This window comes from Penicillium odoratum (genome assembly GCF_028828045.1).
Source record: "Penicillium odoratum strain IBT 22623 chromosome Unknown utg000003l_segment0_segment0, whole genome shotgun sequence".
Lineage (NCBI taxonomy): Eukaryota > Fungi > Ascomycota > Eurotiomycetes > Eurotiales > Aspergillaceae > Penicillium > Penicillium odoratum.
The window spans coordinates 2,552,900-2,577,904 of record NW_026643145.1 but is presented as its reverse complement, the minus strand read 5'-3'; the positions used below and the strand labels follow the sequence as shown (position 1 = coordinate 2,577,904).

Below are 25,005 nucleotides of genomic sequence, written 5' to 3'. Positions count from 1 at the left end.
GATCCCATCCTTCTCCACGATTGCGGGGGGAAGGTGGAAAACCAAATGACGATTTCAGACTTGGAAAGCTGGCAAGGGGAAAAAGTAAAGAAAATGAAGCATCAAAAAAACAAGATTCTATGGAACAGCTAAGGGGCGCCACAAGCGATCATCACGGCAGCCATCCGAAGAAAATCCAATCAGGCTGAATGCATTCATGACAAAGCTAGACGTCACGTGATGACAGGGGTCCCGCTTCTCCTAATCAGCACCACAATCCCTCGTTTATTCCTCCTCCTCTACCTTCAATACTTTGTGTTCAATTTTTGGCTTGGCTGCTTTTACTTTTCTGGTTCAAATCGCGCATCCGCGGCGAAGGGGGAAATTAGCTGGGGAAAACGCCACTAACCTTAGTCTACCGCAGTAGCGGGATCAGCAAAGCCGCTACGGCTAAAACTGCCCTAGAACGCACGAAGATTTGGGGTAACTTTGGAATGGCCTAGATAGAATTTGGGGTAGGATAAACTAAATCTTATGCAGTCTATGTCGAGATTCCTCCATGCAGCAGCATCAATGGGGCGCATTAAAGATCGGGGTTGTGTAGGCCACGCTCATTCCTGCCCTCTCTGCGTTCCGACCACTCCCATCTCCAATTCGAGTAATGGAAGTTGCCAAGCAGTGTCCTAGTTGATGCGCCGCTCGTAATCGGGCTTGAATTAAGGCCAAGTGTACTCCCTGTCCTCGAAACCTAGGAATGGTGCTGTCCAGGTAAAAATGCGCGACGGTACCGTCAGGGGTGTCCATGGTTGCCATCACCGCTGTCCCTGCAAGTTGGCCATTCGCCTCAGCAAAAAACAACATATCCTTTCTTTGAATCGCGAGCGCTGCAAGGGCTCCGAGAAGATCTCGGGAACGACCATTATCTTGGAATCCTGCGATAGATGCCTCGATGAATTCCTCCGTTTCATGCGGTTCGGCCAGTCGCACCACAATATCACATGTGGAGACAGCCCCCATCCTTTCCCGAATATTACACCAGTAGGTACTGAGAACTGCCCTTTCGGTATACCCCCGAGAAAGTAAGAGCTTGGGAGATGATGCAAATGCGCTCAGGTAGCGAAGATCGACTCCAGCTCCATCAGATCCTCCTCCTGAAGTGGACCATCACTTCCACATCCAACGGCCCGATTAAGCTTCCCTTCGAAGACGTGCAAGGTTAGAATCCCAATTCCGCCCTTGGAGGGCTGCCAAATCTGGATATTTTGTTCGGTGTAGATTTGGGCGCATGCTTCTGCTTGCTTGCGGATATGTATTGCTTCCACCTCCTCGCATATACGGACAATATGTGCATCGACAAACATTCGCGAGGCTGCCATCGTATGCAGGTCAATCAAACGGTGTTGCGGTGAGAACTTTCACTTTTCAAGGTTACAGAGATTCGCACTTGACATTGGAGGTTGGATTCGAATGAGAATCCATAGCAGATTACACGCCAATGTGAGTCACAGTGTTTATGGAGTCACATGATGTGGCATCACATATTGAAACATCTTGACATTTCTCATCCTCTAAAAGATTGCATTTGCTTATCATCAGGGGCTTATTCTTATCATCGCTATCTTATCATGGGTCCACCAAGTGGAACTACTCCAATTCTCTTAGACATTGAGTGATCGATCGTGCGACATATTCCACATTGCCAGCATTCAGTCCGCCGATAGAGATTCGGGAGTTGTCCGCCATGTAGATATGGTGTTGTTCTGATCAAAATTAATATCCATCTGCAGGGAATTGAAGACAACTCACTTACCTCGCAACTTCAGAACCGCCTTCTGCGATTACCAGGAATCCGAACATTCCGGACTGTTGAATTAAATGGTCCCAAGACCCAGGGGCCCCTGAAGACATGAGCAACCGACCGAAAAGTGCTGCAGGAAAGGCGTAACAAAGGAAACCAGCTTCTCATACAATTCCACTCTCATGGAGCGAATCCGGTAACTCATGGTCATCATGTCTTGAAACCACATGTGTCTCAACTCATCATTTTCCAGTAATTGACTTGCAATCCTCGCACCAAAAGCAGGGGTGTTTGAAATTTCAGATCGCTCCAACATCTCCAACATGGACTGAGTATTCACCGCGACCTGCTTATCATTGGCGCTCACTAAAACACAACCTACTCGCTCGCCTTACAAGCCATGTTAGCATCAGGTTATGGTAGAGTAGTTTTGAGATCGGACTCACCATAAAGACCCATGTTTTTCGCAAAGGACACACACACACCAGCTTCCATCTTCATTTCACCGATAAATAGCCGAATGGGAAATGCGTCCTCGGCGAAATTCCCCGAATTGAACCCCAGGTACGCAGGATCAAAGAGTGGAAATAGCTGTCGTGCTTTCATGAGATCTGCGATCTCGCGCCACTGCTCCTTACTGGGATCGCAGCCCGTCGGATTATGTGCGCAGGCGTGAAGGATTTCCACCGAGTTCGGCTCTGCCTGTCGCAACGTTGAGTAGTAGGACTCGACATCCAAGTTCTTCGTGTCGTGATTGTAGTACTTGAAACTCTCACATGGAAAGCCGAGAGACTGAAAGATCTGGTGGTGATTAGACCAAGTTGGTTCGGAAATTAAATCTTGGGTGATTTGGTGTGACAAGCTCTCAACAGCAGTCCAGCTAGATGTAAGGCACCTGTATCAGAGAGACTCTGGCAGGTTGCAATCTATTCGCCCAATTGATCGGTTAGTCCCATGGAAACAAAGAATGAATGGTTATCTGGTTTCATACTGTACTTGCTTGTTCCTTGAAGAGGTCTCCTAATATAATCTTGGCGGTTTCTTCTCGAAAGCTTTGGAACCCCAAGATCGGCAGATATTCATGTTGCAAGCCCTGGGCGAGAAGACTTTCACGAGCTTTGTTCACGGATGGAAGCACCCATGGATTCCCCTCTTCATCACGGTAGGTTCCTTGTCCGAGGTTCACTTATTGTGGGAATGGATCTGCTTGGTATTGTGCTGTTAACGCGAAAATCGCCTCAGGTGGGATAAATTGTGCTTGGTCGAAGAAAGATTGACGATTAGAAGTTTCTGTTTCCTGAGATCCCATTATCAAATATTATGAGAAGCTATTTTTGGGGTACCAGAAGAAATCATTTTTTCTATCTATCGCATGCCGTGAGGGGCAACACGAAATTAGAAGCGAGATCGTGGAGATAGCTCGGTGTGGAAGGCCGACGACGGGAAATCGTACATTCAACTCCAAGTGGGTTGATACATGATCCTAATGGCTATATTTCAACGTCGGATGGTAAAGCCGAAGACGTGGGCTTCGAACCCACTCAACTGACTTGATACTCGGGACCCCGAGCCGAAATGACGCAGTACCTATCTAGCGCGGGGAAATTTTTGAGTAATAAATAATTGAAAGTCGCCTTGTCCATTTGCTAAAAACATTACCAAGATTCATTTTTCACCATGGGCTCTCACACCGTCTCAACTCAACCCCACGTCCCCCCGGCTGGTGTGTGGTGCCCTGCTGTCACCTTCTTCGATGGGACAGACTGCTTGGATCTGGAGGCACAATCACAGTACTTCGCCTACCTATCGCAGACTGGACTGGCAGGTCTCGTTATCCTCGGCACAAACTCCGAAGCATTCCTCCTCACGCGCGAAGAACGATCCCAGCTTATTTCCACTGCACGCGCCGCAGTCGGAGCCGACTTTCCCTTGATGGCCGGTGTAGGTGCTCATTCCACCAAGCAAGTGTTGGAGCTGGCCCAGGATGCGGCGATCGCTGGAGCCAACTACCTTCTTGTGCTTCCCCCGGCATACTTTGGCAAGGCCACCAACATGAATGTGGTCAAACGGTTCTTCTCCGAGATCGCAGCCAAGGCCCCTCTTCCAGTGGTCATGTACAATTTCCCAGGTGTGTGCAACGGTGTGGATATGGATTCGGAGACGATCGCGGCGGTAGTGCGTGAATCGGCTGCCGCTAACGCCGGTCGATCGAATGTGGTGGGCGTGAAGCTCACCTGTGGATCAGTTGGAAAAATAACCCGGCTGGCCGGGTATTTCTCTCCTGAAGAGTTTGCGACCTTTGGCGGACAATCTGACTTCCTTATTGGTGGACTCGCTGCTGGTAGCGTTGGGTGCATCGCCGCGTTTGCCAATGTATTCCCGAAGACTACGGCGCGGATATATGCGTTATACCATAACGGTCAACTCGAGGAAGCTACTAAGCTTCAAAGGCAAGCTGCTCTTGCTGAAAGCGCTATCAAGAGTGGAATTGCATCTACCAAATACGCTGTCTCTTGTTACTCTGCGTCAGCGGCAGGTATAGCGGGCGCTGAGGCTAAGCTTGTGCCCCGTCATCCGTATGAGCCAGTAGGTGAGGCAGTGAAGAAGTCCGTAATCAGTGTCATGGCAGAGGTTGCAAACATCGAACAAAGCTTGTAATGGAATCAAATGTGAAATTTACCCCTCTATCACTTACTCCGCGGACTTCTTCAACATACTCGAAACCCCTGGCCCTCGACTTTTTCTCCCCTTCCGAGGGCAACTTCTTTTCTCCTTTCTTTTCTTTCTACTCCGCTATGTTTAAAAGACCCTTTGAATATTTAGCGAATTCGGTAGGAAAGAAGGTAGGGTACCAGGTTGGCACACAACTAGGCACTTTAGTAGGTTAGTCTCTGATGTAAGGAATATTGACTTGAATATGATAGGTGGTAATTGAGACAGTAAGGCAAATCCAACATATCATTCGAGGCCGCTAGATACATACAGTCTTATATTATAAGTAATTGTAATTGCAACTTCATCTAGGTAGTCGCAGCTTCCTTCATTCATAAAATTTCTTTTTCTTCCACACCTCTTCTCTTTCGCCCCCTTCACCATCCTTACCACCAGCCTCTCTCTACTACCCTCACTATTCATCTCTTCTTATACAAATCTTCATCGAGGAAATCAAACTTTTTCAGTATTCAATATTGAAGTAAAAGCACCACTGAATAACATGATTTAAGACCTAGTCACCATTTCTACCCCTTCAGCAGCATCACCGGTGACTCCATCATCCGCGATCTCAAGCCACATCCCAACCAAGATCCCAATACCGAAAACAGAAGCAGTACGATCTGCCTACAATGAAGGCCGATATCCGATATCCAGAGAGTGGTAGATGCGCGATGCAACATCTACGCCATAATTTGGCGTTATTATTATGGGAGTCGGATGATACGGATGCAAAGATGATGTTTCATTCCTATCAACATTGCTTACGGATGAATTTGGAATATGATCGACTCTATGCTGTTGACTCAAATCCGATAGGACCCCAGCCTGGACAGCACGCAAGTGAGATTCACAAGCTACTTGCAATTAATAACACTCCAACCACTACCACGAAGAAAATGCTGTTCATTGTTTACTATGTTGGACATGCAATACAGCATTCCTTTAAGGAGCTTGTGTTTCACTCTGGTGGTCTGAAAGATCTGCCACGGAGGGATATTCGGTATGAGCTGTTCCATAACCATTCAGCGCTGAAACTTGTCGACGCTCTTGCGATTTTGGATTGTTGCTATGCGGGGACGGCGAGATCTGGATCAACAAGCTAAATAAAGATTCTAGCCGCCTAGGCCCTTCTGAACATGCCCGATCCCGAGCTGCGGGCGCATCATCGATCATTAGTCTCGTGGCAGCTCTCTGATCACTTCGCAGGCAAGACATGTCCATAATCGCCATTTCCGCCATCTGGGCAGAAATCGAACGACAGAAGCCAAGTACAAGCACCCTAACATCACGTTTGACTGTCTTGGGTGGGTTATACCAAATCGCCCTACCCTTCATGAAGGGTATGGTTATGTCACCCACCTGTCGCATGAAAGCACTGTCCGCGACAGGCATATCCCACTGAGCCTGACTATGGATGGACACTGTCAGCATTCAATATCCCGGTGGATGACTGTTTGGCTTGTATCAAAAAAATCTTCTCCGATTGGTGGAGAATATGTATGATCTGTCAGCAAACTAGCGTCAAGTGGCTTGGGAACGATCAATCAGAAAGGTGAAAACTAGCGCCTGTTTATGCGGAAAATATGGCCTATGCAGTCTATGACACCCGTGGACCAAGTGTGCATTGCAATGGCTTGCGCGTTAATCAGAATAAGCGCTACCGGCTGTGTGAATAGCCGGTTTACCGTCAAGTGCTATGGGTTAAGCCTCACCAAATCTGCGATGTATTGAAAGGTTATAGTCTAAAAAAATCCCCTTTAATGGCTGCTTTAAGCATTCATAACCAAGTCAAAATCCTAAAAGCCTTATTTGTTGATCGTAAGTCAAAATTCAACTGCAGAACAAGACTAATGCATGACAAGGATAATCCCGACGACTCGGTCATGCATGGCAAGGACCGTTTATGACAAGGATTGGATTTTATTCCCCTCTTTGGATTCGAGTGGAACTGGACATTAATAATAACCGAGGTTCTTCCGGATTTCGCTGTTCTACAAACTCCATGGAAAAATCTACTTTGATTTTGAAGAGCCTCGGCAAGTGGGAATAACCCGAACAGCAAATCTTATCAGGAAGCCGATAAAAAGAAGAATTCTAGTTCGGGCCGATTGATTGGACCGAGACTCGGTGATCTCCGAATTTCTATAAAATCTTTCCTCTTTAACCAATCGCCATTTTTTATTCGATCCACTATGGATCTATTAACCCGTAGCTTGATCCACTATGAAAATATCACTGGCCCTAAAGTAGTAAGTTCTCCGCTCTAGTTGAGTAATCCTAGTCTAAAAGAACTGTTTCACCTCGGCTTAAATTATGGCCTGGCTCAAGGCTTATGGGGGGTTTTTTCGCTTTTCTTTCTTCTTTATTGTAACCTAATTTCTCGGCAGAGTTTGGATTTTCCTCCTCAACATCGAACTCTATATAGAAGCCGATCATTTTGGTTCAATATATCCCGGACCCCACCTGCTTCGGTACATACACTCAAACTGCTTCTACTATGGCAACAGAGGCACCTCCCGTTGAGGGCAAGGCCTCATTGAACCTACCAAACTCGGTTCCTTTCTGGCGACTCGTCACTCAGCCTGGAGTGGTTACCCAACAGGTGGTGGACCATATCTATGAAGGATCAGGGACGGAAGATGATCCATTTGTGGTAAATTGGATGCCCAAGGACTTTCGAAACCCGCTTCAACTAAGCAATCCAATGAAATGGTCAATCACTATGGTCGCCGCCATGGAGACCCTGGTTGTTGCCTTGGTCTCATCCGCCTACACTGGTGGTATTGTGCAAATTGAGGAACAGTTCATGACAACCACCGAGATTGCAACATTAGGTGTTTCCCTCTATGTGCTAGGCTTTGCTTTGGGTCCATTACTCTGGGCTCCAATGAGTGAGATGTTTGGTCGCCAGGCTGTCTTCATCACTACATACTGTGGCTTGACCATCTTCTGTGCCGCCACAACAGGTGCAAAGAACATCCAGTCTCTCATCGTCTTTCGTTTCCTAGCTGGAGCATTCGGCTCATCCCCCTTCACCAACTCTGGTGGTGTGATTGCGGATATGTTTGCTGCTCGAGAGCGTGGCTTGGCACTATCTGCATTTGCATTAGCTCCTTTCCTCGGCCCGGTCATCGGTCCTATCATTGGTGGATTTTTGGGTATGGAGGCCGGATGGAAATGGGTCATGGGCCTATTGACCATTCTGTGTGGTGTGATGTGGTTCCTCGGCGCGGCCCTCAAGCCCGAGACATACGCCCCAGTGCTTCTCCGTCAACGTGCAATCACTCTCTCTAAGCTGACTGGCCAAGTTTATCTCAGCAAGCTCGACATTGATCAAGGACGGCCAGACCTAAAAGAGTCTCTCAAGATCTCGCTCTCCCGTCCCTTTGTTCTGCTCTTCAAAGAGCCCATCGTTCTTATTCTGTCCATCTATCTCGCTATCATCTACGGAACACTTTACATGCTCTTCGGCGCATACCCGATCGTTTACGAAATCCACCGAGGATGGAACCAGGGTGTCTCCAGTCTGGCGTTCCTAGGAGTTATGGTGGGCATGCTATGTGCAATCGCCTACTCAATCCCCGAGAATAACCGCTATGGACGCCTCTTGGAGAAGAACGGGGGCTATTGCCCACCTGAGGCTCGTCTCCCCGCATGCATGGTCGCCTCCATTGCCTTGCCCGTCGGTCTTTTCTGGTTCGCGTGGACCGACTCCCCCTCAATCCACTGGATGGCCAGTATCGCTGCAGGTGTGCCCTTCGGATTCGGCATGGTCCTCGTTTTCTTATGTGTGTTCAACTACCTGATCGACGCCTACACGATCTTCGCTGCCTCCGTTCTCGCCGCCAACTCCCTATTGCGTTCGCTGTTCGGCTTTGCCTTCCCTCTCTTCACCACCTACATGTTCAACAACCTTGGTATCCACTGGGCTGCCAGTATCCCAGCCTTCCTCGCCCTGGCATGTGTGCCCTTCCCTTTCATTCTCTACAAGAAGGGTCTTGCCATCCGCAAACACTGCAAATACTCTGCGCAATCCGAGGCATTCGTTCAAAATTATATCAAAACCATGGCCCACGCTCAGGCAGCTGCAGGCGACATGGAAGAATCCGTGACTCGCGTCCCAACTGCAACTGAAGTCGACGAGACCCTCCAATCCGCTGCTCACAAAGAGGGCGATGCCGAGATTCATTCTCTCAGTCGCGCCTTATCTCACACTTCTACTACTCGCATGTCAACGGAAATGCACCGGGTTCCCACTTATGAGGCGAACCCATACGATATCGACCGCATCCACACCCGTGAATCATTCAAATAGACCTTTCCTTTGGCGCTTGTCTTGAGAACTCAGTTTTGATCATCTCCTATATCCAATGCATGTCAGGAGTTCCTATGTCGGGTTTGCATATAGATTATCTTAGTTATTTTAATGTTAATAATGTCAAACATTTCAGAGCAATGTACACCCAATTCCAGTGGTATTCAAGGTTAGTCTAGGCTTCTCATTGCATGGAATTGAGCAGTCTACAAGTGTTCAAGTATGGTTCAACTACTTAGGTATTTATAGCGGCGCGTTCCTCTATTACACAATTCACGAACAAGCTTATAATCACACATGAAAATAGGACCTATGAATTACCTGATTCGCGTGACTGCCTAACTGACGATCCTCAAAACAGTTACTGGAGATAGAGTGACAAAAAGAGTATAAATGTATTGTATTCAATCTACATTTCGTGATTTATGAAAAATTTATTGTGATATCGATATATCGCAACCTTGGAATCCGTGCACACACAATATTGGGAGAACTTCCAGAGCTCAAAGCCAACTCAAGAATAGAATAAAATAAAAAAAGGGTATCAGAACCTCGACGTGTTGTGAATATTCAATGCACACCATTGGCGATCCCATTAGCGTGTCCGTTAGCGCACCCATTGGAGAGGCTGTTCTTGCGACCATCGACGCCGTTGATCTTGGCAAGGGGAACACCTGGAGGGATACCATCAACAGAGATATTACTCATTTTCCGGGGAACAGCCGTCCAAACAGAACCATCGTCCAGTAACTCTTGTCCAGCGGCGAGAGATTTGGATGGCTCTACACCCAACCATTGAGCCTCGAGCCGCTCGATGTTCTGCTCAATCTCCCAGGCGCGTCCACCTTCGATGAACATGGATTCACCATTGAGAGATAAATCAGCCAGCATACCCGCGGCAACATAGGAGACGTCGCGTGGGGTATTAGTTGGGAGGCTAGCTTCCTTCCACTGATGCTTGATCTTTTTAATACTGTCGGTCTCGGTCATCCATGGGCAGATGGTGTTGATTCGGATGTTGTGCTTGTATGGAGATGAGATGTAGCTGCGCAGTGAGCGCATAAGACCTACTACGCCGTGCTTGGATGCCTGGTAAACGAACAGAGAGGGGCTCTGCTTGAACCCGGAGGAGCATGAAAAGAGAACGATGGATCGATCGGCGCCGGGGCCACGATTATGGCGCAGGTAGACCGAGGCGATACGGGCCACGTACATGGATCCAATGAGGTTGACATCCAGCACTTTGTGGGTCGGAGTCTTGGGTCTTTAGTCTTTTTTTTTTGCACTTCGCCCTACGAATGAAAGCACTTACCTGGCGGACTGTCTGCAGAGTTAATCCGAAATCGAACCAATTACCGATTTCTATAATTCCCGCTGCAGAGACGACATGGTCAATGCGCTTGTAGGTATTGAAGGCCAAATCGAATAAGCCGAGCACTGATTGGTAGTTGGTGACATCAGTCGACTGGAAGATCGCCCGTGGGGTCTGGCCTGGCTCCTCCGTGGGAAATTGGGCAAGAGCCTTTCTCAGTAAGCGCTCGCCTTCAATGTTGTCGAGGTCACCAAAGCAAACATTGGCACCACTTTCCAAACATTGAAATACGAGACTCGCGCCGATCCCGTTAGCGCCACCTGTTGAAGTTAAGATTGTGTGAGCTGGCTGGGGATAAAATGATTCCCACATACCGGTGATAAGAATGATCTTATCCGAAAGGGATTGGGCGGAAACCTGGGGAATGTACTGCGACATCTGGGCGGGGTGAGTGGATTCGGAAAGCTGGAAAGGTTGTGGGTCAGATCGAGATACAATGTATATTTATTGGAATTATAATCAAAATTCTAGAATCGCGACAATGAATTGATCGGGGTCGTTAGGGTGGTGAATGGCACACTTATATAGATGTGAATATGATCCCTTTCCGGCAAGAAATGTCTCACGGGGCTATTGGATATTCAGAACCGGTTAGGATGATGACGAAATGGCGGCATCATATCATGGGCCGCGCCGCGTCCACCATCCAGCCTCGTCCGTGAGACGACGCGTTTGGGAAGGGACAGTGGGTCGAGTCTAGGGAAGTCTATGTAATGTATCCGAAGAGCTTCAAGATCGAATCAGCGTGAAAGGTAGGTAGCCCGACACAGAACGATAAGAACCCTGGTTACTCCATAACCGATGCGGGGAACGGGCGAATGACGATGATCTGCAGGTAGAGTTGAACGCTCTAAGTGGACCGTGCATGAGGGCGCGCCACAGGCACATCTATTTAGGTTTGGTCCAGTGCCGCTGCCGCTGGCCCAGATTGAATTCCCTAATGCAGTTTGTAAGGGAATGCGGAAGTCGCAGCGGTTTTCATTGGTTGGATTGATTTGGCTTCACATCCTTTGGGTGTATTCGGATTGCTGTCCTCCGCTCATTGTGGTAATGTTCCATTGCAACGCTCGAGCACACAGGAGGCTAATACTGCGTATGGGAAATTTTGGCAGTACTATGTTATTGAGGTTAAAATTATATGTTGGTTGGAAATGATAAAACTGTGTTTTCCTGGGTCCCCAGTGGCTATTGATCAACAATACTCCCTTGTATCAACCAAATCACGCTTGTGGTCAGGTCAAAGTTGTTCCAAAGTGGAGAAGTGCAGAGGGAATAGATTTTAGAACTGTGCAGGGAAAATTAAGCAGATTGTGAAAACCAATACAAAGAACATTGCCAATGAAGATCATTTCCCCAAGGGAATCATACATGGATCGGCCATGATCCAGCCCGCCAAAAGATGCCGTCCCTGTAGAGGGGAAGAAAAAAGATCCAAACCATCTATCCAAGCTTTCAAAAACACAACTCGTCCCCTAAATATCAGTACAAACCGCAACTCGGACAATGGTATATACAGAACGGAAAAGATCCGAGTCTACTGTTCTAGCGACGGGAGACACAGCAAAGAATTCCGGACTTGCCAAGGAACCAAACAGATCCGATGAACCGGAAGAGCGACAAGCCTGCGGTGGTCCACAGAACGAACGAGAAGTAACCGGCTGTCCGCGTCGTCGACGTGTTCTGATCAAATAGTGGGTCAGTGGGATGGAAAATCTGGGGGATGCGTAGAAACATACGGTTAGACAGAAACGATCGACACCGGTCGCGGTGATGAGAAGCACCACAATCAAGTTGCTGAAGATCCAGATAAGAACGAGGTTGGTTCGGAAGGCCTTGTACGAGTCATCCATGCTCTTCTCGTTCTCCTCTTCCGGTGGAACGAACGGCGCCAGCGCACGCTTGACAGTGGCCTCGAATTGGCTATCAATATCGGCCTGCGGTTTGTCAACTTCTTCGATGAAGTTGGACTTGTCGTCCTCTTTCTCCTTCTTGGTTTGCGCCACGGGCAGCGCCTCGCTCTTATCAGATCCCTTGGTACCCCAGGAGACGTCGTGCCAGTTACAGAAGGCGTAAACCATGAGGATGTTAATCGAGCACGTCATTCCAGTGAAGTAGGCCCAAGAGGATGTGAACATGTGGTAGGGATCCATGTACAAGAAACTGGCAACAAAGTAGACACCGTATGTCGAGACCAAGGCAATCAGGACAATACCGGCACCGGAAGAGCTGAAGAAGGTTTTGAGGAAGGTGCCAACACCTTGGCTCGTATCGAAATCAAGGGTGCCTCCCATGAAGGCATTGGCAACCAGATAGAACGAGTTTACCATAATGTACGTTTGAACCAGGGAGAAGTACATGAAGGAGAGGGTGTAGAAAAGGGTAGAACTATGAAGGTTAACATGAGGTTGTCCAAAGGATACTTGAGAATCTTACCCTTTAGGCCGATTACCAAGCGCCAAAATGAACTGGAGCATTAGGAAGAAAACATAGCCGTATTTCAAGAAATTGTTCACGATAGGCGAAGCTTCATTACCAAATGGCCATCCCTTGTGCTTATTCGAATCACTCGGCGTACCGACAAGATCCAGAATAACAGATGTAGTCAACCAAAATGAAGCTATCCACGTGGTAATTAGCGAAGTTCGAGTTAGGTGATAGGTGGGCCTTACCGAGAGAGAACCAGGTCATGATGAGACCCACAACTTGGTAGAGAAACTGAATGTGAAGGAAGAACAAGCGGAGAATGTTATGTCCACTCTTGTAGATACGAGTGAAATGCATGATAGCATACAGACTGGCGGCAAAGGAACCGTTTAACCAACGACGTCTCTGACCGATGAATTCAGCAACACCCTCCGGCACATCAGTCTCACCCTTAGAGGCCTTGACATAGGTCAGATGCCACTTAAATCCGGCCTTGGCGACAAGTTCGAAACACAGAATACGATCCTCAGCAAGGAACATGTTCTTTTTGAAGATGTTCATGCCTTCGATACCCTTCTTTCCAAGCTGTTTTGAAAGGGTATGATCACCATGGAAGTACTGTTCGAGGGGACGACCCATGATGGCGCGATAACGGTAAGCGGAGAAGGCACCGGGCAACACAGTGACGTATCCAAAGGAGCTCTCGAGCGGTTTATCAAGAATATTGGAGATCTTGTACTCGAAATTCTGTGCCGCGACCAAAGGATTTATCAAATTCCGCCAGCCCTTACCTAACATGGCGTGAATTTCACCACAGGAACCACCCAGATTCTTGTCATTGTAAAACGACTCCCATAGAGCGAGAAGTGACTTCTTACCAGGCTTGGTACCGGCATCAAGGAGAATCACTACCTCAGGGTTGAGGATACGACAAAAGCCGTTGAACAGCCAACGATGGGAGTTAATCTTCTTGCTGTTCTTTTGCTTCAGGCAGAAAATCATCTGGACTGGGGGAAGGTTGGTTGATTCGTTACCCTGGGGACGGATCAATTGCTGGTTCGCAGTGACCGAGAGTTGAGTGGTATATTCGAACTAAAGAGGATTAGCACCGCATCTAATTTGAGATGATTGGGTACAACTCACGATGTGGGCAATTGTTTCACGTCCGTCCACGGACCGCTTCATGATGCCATCCTGGTAGATACCAACCGTGGCCAGCAAATCTAGGGTGTTCTTGTCGCAAGGATCGATACCGTCAAACACCAAGGTGACAACAATTTTCTGCCAGGCCGGGCCACCCTTGTTCCAGAATTCCGACTTCTTCAACGTCACAATTTCACGGATATTTTGCATAACACCATGCAGTGTGCGGGCTGTGAGGACCTTGTCTTCGTTGTAGTAGGTGATGGCAATCAGCAGCTCCGTGTGTCGGTTGTACATGGCAGGTCGCAGATTGTATCCGTTTCGCAGCGTGAACTCGTCGGGATCGCAGGTGGCAGCGGTGTCTGTCTCTCGATTAGTCTCCATTGAGGGAAAAGGGGTTGATCGCACTCACATCGGAGATGTGAGAACTCCTCGGGGAATCCCTCCTCAGATTCCCGGTACTCCTTCTGGATGGCATTTTGAATCGCACTGGGCACTGGGTAGTCCACGCTCAGCACGGAGCCCTGCACCAGCTTGATCTTTCGAGTGGCATAACGGCGCAGACCGCCACCAGGAGCCTGGCGTTGTTGCCATGCCTCTGACGGCGTCTCGGACATGGGGGATTGAACGGCCGAGTGGCGGCTGTACCCAGTCGTCGAACCTTCTTGGTATGAACCTTCCTGCTGGTATGCACTTTCCTGCTGGTATGGGCCATCGGGGAAAGCGGTTACGTTGGCGCCCGTATCATGGAGGGTATAGCGTCGGAGGGAGTCAGTCGAGGCATAGGGGTCGTCAAAGGGGGCATTGAAGGGACTCGGCTGGTTGCGGTAGAGGAGGGATTGCTGGCTCTCTGCCTGTTCGTTCTTTTCTTCGTAGCCGTAGCCATGCTACAACCCCGTATCAGCATGAACTCAAGAATCTTCCCCCCTTTTCCCACCTAGGATCGATATTGACTCACATCACGAGGAACATTGTGGTCATATAGGCTACTTTCACTTGCCTGTGGCGAGTGTGGTGAATGGGTGGAATGAGGTGAACGCGGAGAAGTCGGCATATGGGAACCCATGATGTCCAGCTCCCCAGCAATTGAGCTTGCTAAGAGATAAGGATAAGTTGGGAAGCAAACTCAAACCCAAAGTGTCGTACTTTTAGCACGAGGGGGTGTAGGAAAGAAGAAAAATCCCCAAGTATCATGCGCTAAGCACGGAGAACAAAGCCAGATCTCCTGGAATCGCGTAGCCTTATGGAGATCGTTTGGGGCGATCGCAAAAGGGGAATAAGGGGAAAAATAAAAAAATAAAAATAACAATAACAATAAAAATCACAGTTCAATGGAGGGAAAGATGGTCGATCAGAACATGCTAAAGATAGAGAGATTCTGGAAGGGCTGCAAGCATGCAAAGATATTTTTGGCTACAGCAAATTTTGATTGGAGGCGCAGACGACATCGGTCCAAGGGCGATGAGCCTACTCCGTACTCTAGTAGTGGAGAGTTCTCATTCATCGCCTTCCGCCATTTGTTAGTAATTCGTTCATGGCTCCACCGATATGGATCCCTCCAAGACAAAATTCCCCTGGCGCAGTTTCACGCCACACCAGAGTATGGTCCATTGGAAGTCGATTGATCCATTAAATTGATCCAGTATGTACATTGCTAGGGAGTACTGTACCGCGGATGAGACTTGAAACTTGGGTCTTCCAGTTGCGAGTGCACGTAATCTAACTCGTCCAGAATGAGGAAGATGGCGGGGCAACGACGCAACGAAGTCTCATTGGACAAGCTAAGGGACCCTCTCGATCCGCCAATTTTGTTCATCCCTTTTTTTTTTTAAGAATCGGGTCCAGGGTCCTTCGACCACTTTGAACCCTTTCGGCTCTCTATAACAATAGTGAGCGGATCAGATCACCATCTTGTCAAGCACATACGCGCTCACAAGGTGGCGGTGGCGTATGTACAAGTGCTGCAGCTGAAACACAAAATCTTTCAGGGGGGGGGGGGGACCCACTGATCACGTGGTTGGTCTCCCTAGGCAGCCAGGAAATATGGAATGTTATTATACTACGGGCTAAGTACGGAGTAACTCCGTAGAACCTAGTTCTCAATTCTAACCCAGACCAAGTCCACGTTCATACCTAGTACAAAATACAATCGAGAACCTAATGTTACGCACACTTATTGTCCACGCAAACATCACTCTACAACATGCTCTTAGCACTTTGCTATAGTAAAAGCCCAATTGTGCGCCTAATACATATATATTGAGTTCAAACATCAGGAAAATTGGCATTCATGATTTCTCTTCTCTCTTAGAACGCTTCAGCAGACCACTGTCCTCAGCTCCAGCCTAACCCAGCCTTCAACGTTGGGACACTTTGCTACTCCGTAGGCATACCTATATTATCCACATAGGTATTCCGAACTTATGCAGAATAATTACAAATTGCTGAACCCTTTCAAGTAGATTATTCTATTCGATATCACTTCTATGTATATACTTCCATCTTGCACGAAAAGGATCTTGTAAATGTTAGCAATGCCCGGAATCTTTGCATAGACAAAAGTAATATGCTGGGTGATTCACGGGCAGTGAAATCTATCAGCACACGTCAATATCAACCCGCATGTATACAAGGTTGTGGCTATTCCAAGTGGCCACTCGTGTAACACGTCGTGTGCCCCGGCTAAATGCCCCCAATACCAGATGCAGCCACCTTACCAAGCGGCGTTCCTAGCAGTCCCTGGTACTCATCTGTATTGTGCTCCCACAACTGCACACCGGGGTACTCCTCAGTGAACCAGGGGTCCGCATCCTCACCGTACAAGTTCGGCCCAACAAATGCTACTGTTTCGGGGTAAATGATATCGACAACAAAGATATGTTTCAGACCTTGGATATCGAACCTTTTTGCATACACCGCCTGAGCCACTTGTGAAATATGCAGATGGTTGGAAGTCCGTACAATATCCTCAAGGATTATCAAGCCGGGTCCAATGCACCCTTTCCATAGGAAACCTCCGGCCATGGTGGCCGGCCTGGAAATCGTACAGTTGTGGTATAGAGCAATCTCCGTTGGTAGACCTAATTGGGAGATCGGATCTATGCAAGTTGCATCTAGACCATTACCAGTATGACGGACAATGTACCTCCGAGACTCGAGATCTTGATATGTTAGCTCCGATCTGGTGACTTTGCTTAAGACACGGGGATCATCAAGCTCGTTTTGTTTATGACAGCCAGCCTTTTGTAGTTTACCATACTTCCACGTTCTTGTCGAGTCCATGGTGGAATGAGAAGAGGGAATACCCACTTGAATGTTTCAATATCCCAAGCTTTCGAGGTTGATTTCAAGGTTGGATCGTTGAGGCTTAAGGATGAATCATGAAGTCAATTATCGAGGTCGTTGGCCGCTTATATATGTGTTGTGATCGAATCTAGAGCAATGAAAAGGCCTGCTTTCATCATAGAAACAAGAACCAAAGGCATTGTCATTCTTTAATATCAACAAAAAATTGAAAATACATCCAAGACTAGACACTTTCAATAAACCACCAGTTTACACGAATCACATTTGAAAGATCCATATGAACATTGAAAGTTGTGCCTGGTGTGAAATAATCAATATAAAGAGAGTACAGCCTCGAACAAAGATGTCCATTTGTCAATGCCCAGGACATCCCAAGATCCCTGGGACTAATTATTGTTTTAAGCATCAAATGAAATAATATTTAGAAAGCCACACGTGCAAGTCAACGTGACTTGACTCTGTACTTTGTACTTCGTATGCATGCGGGGTATCGGCCCGACAGATAAGCTGGAGATAAGGTGGACCCCGGATAAGCATCGTCTGCCCTAATACTGAATTTTCCTCCTGAAACTCACTCAGAAATGGTTCATGGGAGAAGAATATCGCGGTCGCAAGATCCATCATCCAGGCGGTCAATTGTAGCGTAGGTTGATCCGTTAAACGTCGCAAACGAGAATGCTGACCCATGAAGATGCAATCGATGCCGCAAACGCAAGACGCGGTGTACCGGAACTCCACCTCTCCCTTGCGCAACTTGCGTAGATATGGGCCATGCATGTGTTTATTCAGAAGCTGAAAAGCGTGTATCTATTACAGAAAGGTGAATGAGATCTTACCGCGGTCGAAATAGTTGACTAATCACACTATGTAACTAGTCACTATCGGCATCTGCAGTTGCGAGCTCGAACCCCCGGTTGGTAGAAATCCACTGTAGCATAAGAATCATCTCTGACCCCATGGTATAGCCAACAACCAACAGACCCCATCAAGTTTGCCTTCAAGTGTTCCAGCTATCTCCACAGCCACCCGTTACCCAGAGAGTGACCCACCCATAGAACGGGACGACTGGTGGTATAAAGGAACTGATAATCTCTTCTTGAATCGGTCGGGGGAACATCGTATGTACTGATCTGTCCTTTGGGTTCGGCTATTTCGTTAAAGTATGGAACAGAATTCGTGGGAGCATCCTCAACCACTCATTTCATTTCTCGGGTGGCTGGGGGAGTTCGTCCAAGTTCGACGAACCTGTGGGATACCCACCCACTTTACAACCCTTCATCCCTAAGACGACCTGCAGAAAGTGCTCTTCCACCTTTACCTCCAATTGAATTTGCTAAACGACTCTATTGGGTGCAATACGCCTATATCGGTACCATTTTCTCGCTGATTCAGCCAGTTCAATTCGAGGAAAGGCTTGATCTTGTGTACCACAGACCACCCGACTTCTCTCACCGGGAATCATGCCTGGTGTACTGTCAAACTCTGCTTGTCATTGCATTTGGACTGCTTTATTCCGTCAACCAGTGGTCCGATGATGATGGGCCACCAGGATTCAAATATTTTAAACATGCTTTGCGGTTTTTGCCTGATATCCACGAAGACCCATCAATACTTCATTTGGAAGTATTATGCTACATTGCTTGCTATCTGCAGAGCTTGAATCGCAGAGATGCTGCCTTTCTTTATGTGGGCACCCCTCAATCCGCGCTTGCAATTAGAACTTGACTAACAGTACTAGATCGGACTTGCCTTGCGTATGGCTATATCCCTTGGACTTCACCAAGAGGTATCTCATGAAAATATCAGCGAAGCCGATCGAAATCGGAGAAGACGGGCCTGGTGGTCGGTCTATAGCCTAGACAGGTTACTGTCGGTCAAATCTGGGAACCCAATAACCATTCAAGACCAGGATATCGATATTAAATGGCCATCAACGTCGGTATGTATATCCATTCCTATCTCACAGCGACACACTGATGCTATCTCGTCAGGACACCTCTGATCCATGGCCATCCATTGTCTTGACACATTATACACAACTCTCTCGTATACTAGGGAGGATTGGCGAGGGTGAAATTTCCCCCTCATATGTGAATTGTCTTCTTCTGACCTATGTAAAATTACAGAGATATACCGAAAGAAACCTCGATCGGGCTCAAATCTTATAATGTCGGTGCAAAGCATCACCAATGATCTCTCAGCCTGGCTTCGACAAGCTCCTGATGGTCTCCGCATCAATTTTGCCACTCTTGAAAACCACGTTAATCGCGAGACAGTATCAATCAACTTGCACTTTTATTCATGTGTCAACATGACCGTGCGCCCTCTCGTATTTTACGTCATTCAACGCCGCATTGATGCCGGGTTACTTGGAGGCACCGAAGACTGGAAGGAAGGCCTCGCACCGAACACAGTTGCAGTGATTGAGAACTGCATCACAGCCGCCCGTGCCACAACTGTGATCATGGATGCAGCTGCGAAACATAACCTCCTCGGTACGAAGGCTGACTATCAGTCACAGCACTTTGTCTGTCAGTGTTTATCATCGTACTGACCATTCTACAGCTACATACGGCTACCTTGATGGCGAATATGTATTTTCAGCGGCTCTTCTACTCGTTATGGTAAATGCCGTGTTCCCATACAACGAAGCCAATGCTCGTATGATGGAAATAGCCCTCAATCTACTTCGGGGTATGGCTGATCGAGGAAATACGTATTTATCTTCTCGCCACTCCTTGTTACTGGAACTGCGAGCAGCCATGGAGCCCAATTCCTCTATGAGTGTTACTGGTCACGTCAACTCCCCTGTGGGGGATCTAGATACACCCAGAAATACCCCCCCGAGTCCAGATCCACAGGAGGCCGATGCTCCTGTACCTGCAGAGGTCTGGCAGCATCCACCTGATCTATCTTCACTTCAGGATATCTCTTTCCAATTTGACATAAATGATGATTCTGCGCTATGGGAGGGTGCCTTAGATCGGATCGACATTGATATGGATACGGACTGGATTGAGAATACTCTGAGACGATAGGAATGTCACATGTAGAAATTGAAGCACAACATCTTTCTCTCAAGTACTACGAGAATAAATAAACTAAATATGGTTCAATCAATTATCTTTGAAGTCTAGCATACTCCGTAGAGTCTAGTCCAATACTGTTATCTTGGTCACGGGGGATACATCCGAAGCCCCACTTCCCCTCCTACTATCGGCCCGGTCGGGATCTCGTTCCCGATGCATGATTCCATATCAACTGTCAATGCCCACGATTTGATACCCATTACACTACACCTACATTAATTCACTATGGCCTCTTCCGGGAAAATAACAATTTCAATCGATAGAGGTGGCACGTTCACAGATGTTCACGCCATCGTGCCCGGCCGATCAGACATCATCTTGAAGCTCCTCTCAGTAGACCCCTCACATTATCAAGATGCGCCAACTGAGGGCATTCGCCAAATTCTCGAGCTCACCACAGGAAAGCCACACCCCCGTGGTCAACCCTTGAATCTGGAAGGTATCGGCTGCCTTCGAATGGGCACTACCGTTGCGACCAACGCTCTGTTGGAACGCACGGGCGCGAGGTCTGCCTTGTTTACGACCAAAGGATTCCGAGATCTGCTCAAAATTGGCGACCAATCTCGTCCTGCTATCTTTGATCTGACTATGGCGCGACCTGGAGTCCTACCAGAGAGCGTTGTCGAAGTCAATGAGCGCGTGATCCCTTGTCACCCAAATGCAAGCGCCGACTGCTTTCCTGGTGCTCGAATCGTTGAAGGTATCACCGGGGAGAAGTTCCGAGTGGTACAGGAATTAGACCTAGAGCACGTGCGATCTGAGCTCCAGCGACTCAAGGAGCAAGGATATCAGTCGCTATCGGTGGCGCTTCTGCATTCATTTGCCTACCCAGACCACGAACGCCAGATTGGTGAAATTGCTGAGCAGATGGGCTTCTCCGTGACATTGTCATCCAAGTTACAGCCTATGATAAGAGTAGTGCCTCGAGGCATGTCTGCTGCGGCCGATGCGTACCTCACTCCCGTTATCAAGACCTACATCGACTCCATCTCTTCAAGCTTCGAAGGTGGCTTAGAAAGCCAAGAGGATTGTCAATTTGAGTTTATGCAGTCTGATGGAGGCTTGGTAGACTTCCGAAATTTTAGTGGCCTGAAGGCCATTCTGTCAGGCCCCGCAGCTGGAGTGGTAGGATTTGCCGCGACAAGCTGGGACCCTGTCGAAAAGACCCCAGTGATCGGGTTCGACATGGGTGGCACTTCCACCGATGTATCTCGATTTGATGGTCGCTTGGAGCATGTTTTTGGATCTAAGGTGGCCGGTGTTCTGATCCAATCTCCCCAGCTTGACATCAACACAGTGGCTGCTGGTGGTGGCTCTATCCTTTCCTGGCGTAATGGCCTTTTCTATGTTGGCCCCGAATCGGCCAGTGCACACCCTGGCCCAGCCTGCTACCGAAAAGGTGGACCTTTGACCGTGACTGACGCCAATCTGTTCTTGGGTCGCTTGCTTCCCGAGTACTTTCCTCACATCTTCGGGCCCAATGAAGACCAACCCTTGGACACCGAGATTACAGCACAGAAGTTCCACGAACTCACAGAGAAGGTCAATGTTGAGCGGCGCCAGCTCTCTCAGCCAGAATTTACCCCAGAGGAGATTGCTCTTGGGTTTTTGAATGTGGCCGATGAGTCGATGGCTCGTCCGATTCGTAATCTCACTCAAGCTCGTGGCTTTGAAACTGCTTCGCACCACCTCGCTTGCTTTGGAGGAGCCGGTGGCCAGCATGCCTGCTCAGTTGCTGCTTCGCTGGGCATATCCCGCATTATTATTCACAAGTATTCTTCAGTGCTTTCGGCATATGGCTTGGCCCTTGCTGAAGTAGTCAAGGAATCACAGGAGCCAGTGTCCTCTGACTACATTTCAGCACAATCGACACTCCTTGATCGTCTTGACAGCATATCATCTGCTTCGACGGAGGAAATGCAAGCCCAAGGATTTTCCGCCAGTCAAGTGCGACACGAACAGTACCTTAACATGCGATACGAAGGTTCTGATACCAGTCTGATGATTCTGCGACCAGAAGACTCGACAGACTTCCTAGGCCAATTCAGGCAACGCCACCGTCGCGAATTTAACTTCAACTCCGAGCGACCGGTTCTTGTTGACGATATCCGTGTTCGCACTATCGCCTCAGCCAAGGTTCGCACAGAGCGTAGCCCACTGTTGCAACTGAAGGATGCTAGCATGAAGGATGTTTCAATTCCCCCAGCCTGCACCACTGCGGCCTACTTTGACGGCAACTCGACGCGGATTAATACACCGGTGTATTTGCTTGACCAATTAGAGAAACACAGTCGCATCACTGGTCCTGCGGTCATTATTGACCAGACACAAACAATTGTCGTTGCTCCCAACGCTGTTGCGAATCTCTTGGAAACTTGCATTGTCATTGACTTGCAAGACAAGGAAACTTCTCAGCCGGAACAGGCTGCATCGGAAATCGACCCCATCCGTCTCACCATTTTTGGACATCGGTTCATGTCCATCGCTGAACAAATGGGTCGGACGCTGCAGAAGACCTCGGTATCCACCAACATTAAAGAACGATTGGATTTCTCATGCGCCTTGTTTTCTCCCGACGGAGGACTTGTTGCCAATGCCCCTCACGTTCCTGTACACCTAGGATCAATGCAATTTGCCGTGCGCTACCAGCATGAGAAGTGGCTGGGCAATTTGAAAGATGGCGATGTGCTTGTAGCTAATCACCCCAGCTGCGGCGGGACTCACCTCCCGGACATTACTGTAAGAATCTTTTACCGCCACATCGAATCATACTAATATTGTACAGGTCATTACACCGGTATTTGATCGCCCAGGCGGCACCGAAATAATGTTTTATGTCGCCTCCCGCGGGCATCATGCCGATATTGGCGGTATTCTACCTGGGTCGATGCCACCGAAGTCTACTGAGCTTTGGCAGGAGGGTGCCGCCATCGAAGGCGACAAAATCGTCAGCAACGGCGTTCTGGATGAGGCACGTCTCATTGAACTGCTAGTTACGGGGCCCTCACATTACCCCGGTTGTTCCGGTGCACGATGCATCAGTGACAATCTTTCCGACCTCAAGGCTCAGATTGCAGCGAACAACCGTGGAATAACATTGATTCAGGGTCTCTTTGCCGAATATGGAGTGGAAACCGTGCAGAAGTACATGTATGCTATTCAGGCAACGGCTGAGACGGCCGTGCGGAATCTGCTCAAGGAATTGTATCAGAAGTTCGGCGGACAGCCGCTAGAAGCAGTGGATTACATGGATGATGGCACCCCAATCAGACTCAAGGTTACCATCAATGGATCCGATGGATCTGCCGTGTTTGACTTTGCAGGAACCGGTGCCCAGGTTGACGGCAACTGGAACGCACCCATTTCCATCACACACTCGGCCATCATCTATTGTCTGCGATGCATGATCAATGCGGAAATTCCGCTGAATCAAGGATGCTTGGCGCCAATTGACATCCAAGTGCCGTCGCCCAGCCTTTTGTCGCCCGGCAAGACCGCAGCTGTCGTAGGCGGCAACGTGCTCACGTCTCAACGGATTACAGACGTTGTCTTCAAAGCCTTCTCAGCCTGTGCGGCGTCCCAAGGCTGTTGCAATAACCTGACCTTCGGAAGCGATGCCAAGCTCGACGACAATGGTGCAGTGATCACTCCCGGATTCGGATACTATGAAACGATTGCCGGTGGCAGTGGAGCTGGACCGACTTGGAAAGGCGAATCGGGCGTTCAAGTTCACATGACCAACACGCGAATTACTGATCCAGAAATTCTGGAGAAACGGTATCCAACTATGCTTCGCCAGTTCACACTACGAGAGGGGTCAGGTGGTCGGGGTAAGAATCCCGGTGGTGAGGGCGTGGTTCGTGATATCGAGTTCCTTGCTCCCATGCAGTGCTCTATTTTGTCGGAGCGACGTGTTTACCAGCCATATGGGTTAGAAGGTGGCGAGGACGCCCAGTCTGGTCTCAATCAATGGATTACACGGGATGCTGAAACTGGCAAAGAACGCCAAGTTGATATTGGTGGCAAGAATACAGTCGCGGTGAACACGCATGACAGAGTGGTTATTATGACGGCTGGTGGTGGTGGATGGGGTGCTGTCTAGAATGCAGCTTCAGTGATATACATGTATACAGCTAGAGGATGACTATTTCCAATAAACCGCGGTGAGATTCCAGGATCTCATTGTTTACCTTGACAGCACTGAAATATCAAAGCTTTTAAAGTTAAGGTTGGCTGTGTCACGTCATTGTCCAGCCCTCTCCTACTCGGGTACTCTTGAGTGGCCAATCCTGACCAATTGGGTTAGTGTCTTAAGAGTACTGTATTTAGATAGAGTACTTTAGTCATCCGATCTACCCAGGATTCTACCCGCGATCAGCTGTGCTTTTGTACTCCGTAAAGATCCTTGGGATTCTTAAAGTTTCAGCTTTATGTTTAGGAACTTATCAAGTAAAAGTGTTTGAATTTCGGTAGAGCTCGGCTTATCTGATAAAGCTTGATCGGATCGACAAGGAACCACTCAATTTGCATGATCCACACATGTGCATGACGTTTTCCAATTCATTTTCAAATAGTCCGTAATTACTTTTCATAAGTGAGGGGCAACTCGTCTCTTACGTGGCGTGAGCGTAACTGCAACGCCTACCGACCCGTCCTTCTCACCGCCTACAGCTGCTCAATTTCACCCCCAAATGTATTGAGATTTCTGATTATTTATAGCACTATCATAGATGACAAATAGGTCATTGGATTTATAAGAAAGATCAGTAGGACTTCCCTCATCCATGGTTGGTGCTAGTAGTAGATATAAGTTGAAATCTCATTGGCAGTATAGCATGTGATAAGCCCCCCCCCATCTCCACAT

At 48.2% G+C, this 25,005-nt stretch overlaps 11 protein-coding genes across 11 annotated transcripts; 4 read left to right on the top strand and 7 right to left on the bottom strand.

Moving 5' to 3' along the window:
* Positions 1-549: 549 nt before the first annotated feature.
* On the bottom strand, positions 550-996 carry N7520_004209 (uncharacterized protein; the record flags this gene model as incomplete). Its single annotated transcript, XM_057138144.1, has 1 exon — positions 550-996. The coding sequence occupies one exon, from the start codon at positions 994-996 to the stop codon at positions 550-552; it is 447 nt and encodes a 148-aa protein (XP_056998609.1).
* A 92-nt stretch (positions 997-1,088) lies between these two features.
* On the bottom strand, positions 1,089-1,355 carry N7520_004208 (uncharacterized protein; the record flags this gene model as incomplete). The annotated part of the gene is made up of 1 exon (XM_057138143.1): positions 1,089-1,355. One exon carries the CDS (start codon positions 1,353-1,355, stop codon positions 1,089-1,091), a length of 267 nt encoding a protein of 88 aa, XP_056998608.1.
* Positions 1,356-1,594: 239 nt separating this feature from the next.
* On the bottom strand, positions 1,595-1,836 carry N7520_004207 (uncharacterized protein; the record flags this gene model as incomplete). The annotated part of the gene is made up of 2 exons (XM_057138142.1): positions 1,595-1,739; positions 1,790-1,836. 2 exons carry the CDS (start codon positions 1,834-1,836, stop codon positions 1,595-1,597), a joined length of 192 nt encoding a protein of 63 aa, XP_056998607.1.
* Positions 1,837-1,850: 14 nt separating this feature from the next.
* Positions 1,851-3,086, bottom strand: N7520_004206 (aminotransferase; the record flags this gene model as incomplete). Its single annotated transcript, XM_057138141.1, has 4 exons — positions 1,851-2,167; positions 2,224-2,641; positions 2,769-2,962; positions 3,056-3,086. 4 exons carry the CDS (start codon positions 3,084-3,086, stop codon positions 1,851-1,853), a joined length of 960 nt encoding a protein of 319 aa, XP_056998606.1.
* A 368-nt stretch (positions 3,087-3,454) lies between these two features.
* Positions 3,455-4,435, top strand: N7520_004205 (dihydrodipicolinate synthase family protein; the record flags this gene model as incomplete). Its single annotated transcript, XM_057138140.1, has 1 exon — positions 3,455-4,435. The coding sequence occupies one exon, from the start codon at positions 3,455-3,457 to the stop codon at positions 4,433-4,435; it is 981 nt and encodes a 326-aa protein (XP_056998605.1).
* A 2,554-nt stretch (positions 4,436-6,989) lies between these two features.
* Positions 6,990-8,807, top strand: N7520_004204 (MFS transporter; the record flags this gene model as incomplete). The annotated part of the gene is made up of 1 exon (XM_057138139.1): positions 6,990-8,807. The coding sequence occupies one exon, from the start codon at positions 6,990-6,992 to the stop codon at positions 8,805-8,807; it is 1,818 nt and encodes a 605-aa protein (XP_056998604.1).
* Positions 8,808-9,377: 570 nt separating this feature from the next.
* N7520_004203 (uncharacterized protein) lies at positions 9,378-10,557 on the bottom strand (the record flags this gene model as incomplete). Its single annotated transcript, XM_057138138.1, has 3 exons — positions 9,378-10,064; positions 10,120-10,439; positions 10,494-10,557. The coding sequence occupies 3 exons, from the start codon at positions 10,555-10,557 to the stop codon at positions 9,378-9,380; spliced, it is 1,071 nt and encodes a 356-aa protein (XP_056998603.1).
* A 1,164-nt stretch (positions 10,558-11,721) lies between these two features.
* N7520_004202 (uncharacterized protein) lies at positions 11,722-14,812 on the bottom strand (the record flags this gene model as incomplete). The annotated part of the gene is made up of 7 exons (XM_057138137.1): positions 11,722-11,859; positions 11,916-12,564; positions 12,613-12,796; positions 12,849-13,695; positions 13,747-14,108; positions 14,159-14,633; positions 14,705-14,812. The coding sequence occupies 7 exons, from the start codon at positions 14,810-14,812 to the stop codon at positions 11,722-11,724; spliced, it is 2,763 nt and encodes a 920-aa protein (XP_056998602.1).
* A 1,616-nt stretch (positions 14,813-16,428) lies between these two features.
* On the bottom strand, positions 16,429-17,028 carry N7520_004201 (uncharacterized protein; the record flags this gene model as incomplete). The annotated part of the gene is made up of 1 exon (XM_057138136.1): positions 16,429-17,028. One exon carries the CDS (start codon positions 17,026-17,028, stop codon positions 16,429-16,431), a length of 600 nt encoding a protein of 199 aa, XP_056998601.1.
* A 699-nt stretch (positions 17,029-17,727) lies between these two features.
* On the top strand, positions 17,728-20,090 carry N7520_004200 (transcription factor domain-containing protein; the record flags this gene model as incomplete). The annotated part of the gene is made up of 8 exons (XM_057138135.1): positions 17,728-17,810; positions 17,928-17,965; positions 18,018-18,170; positions 18,224-18,738; positions 18,791-18,991; positions 19,044-19,122; positions 19,179-19,547; positions 19,618-20,090. The coding sequence occupies 8 exons, from the start codon at positions 17,728-17,730 to the stop codon at positions 20,088-20,090; spliced, it is 1,911 nt and encodes a 636-aa protein (XP_056998600.1).
* Positions 20,091-20,366: 276 nt separating this feature from the next.
* Positions 20,367-24,243, top strand: N7520_004199 (5-oxoprolinase; the record flags this gene model as incomplete). Its single annotated transcript, XM_057138134.1, has 2 exons — positions 20,367-22,880; positions 22,927-24,243. The coding sequence occupies 2 exons, from the start codon at positions 20,367-20,369 to the stop codon at positions 24,241-24,243; spliced, it is 3,831 nt and encodes a 1,276-aa protein (XP_056998599.1).
* Positions 24,244-25,005: the final 762 nt, after the last annotated feature.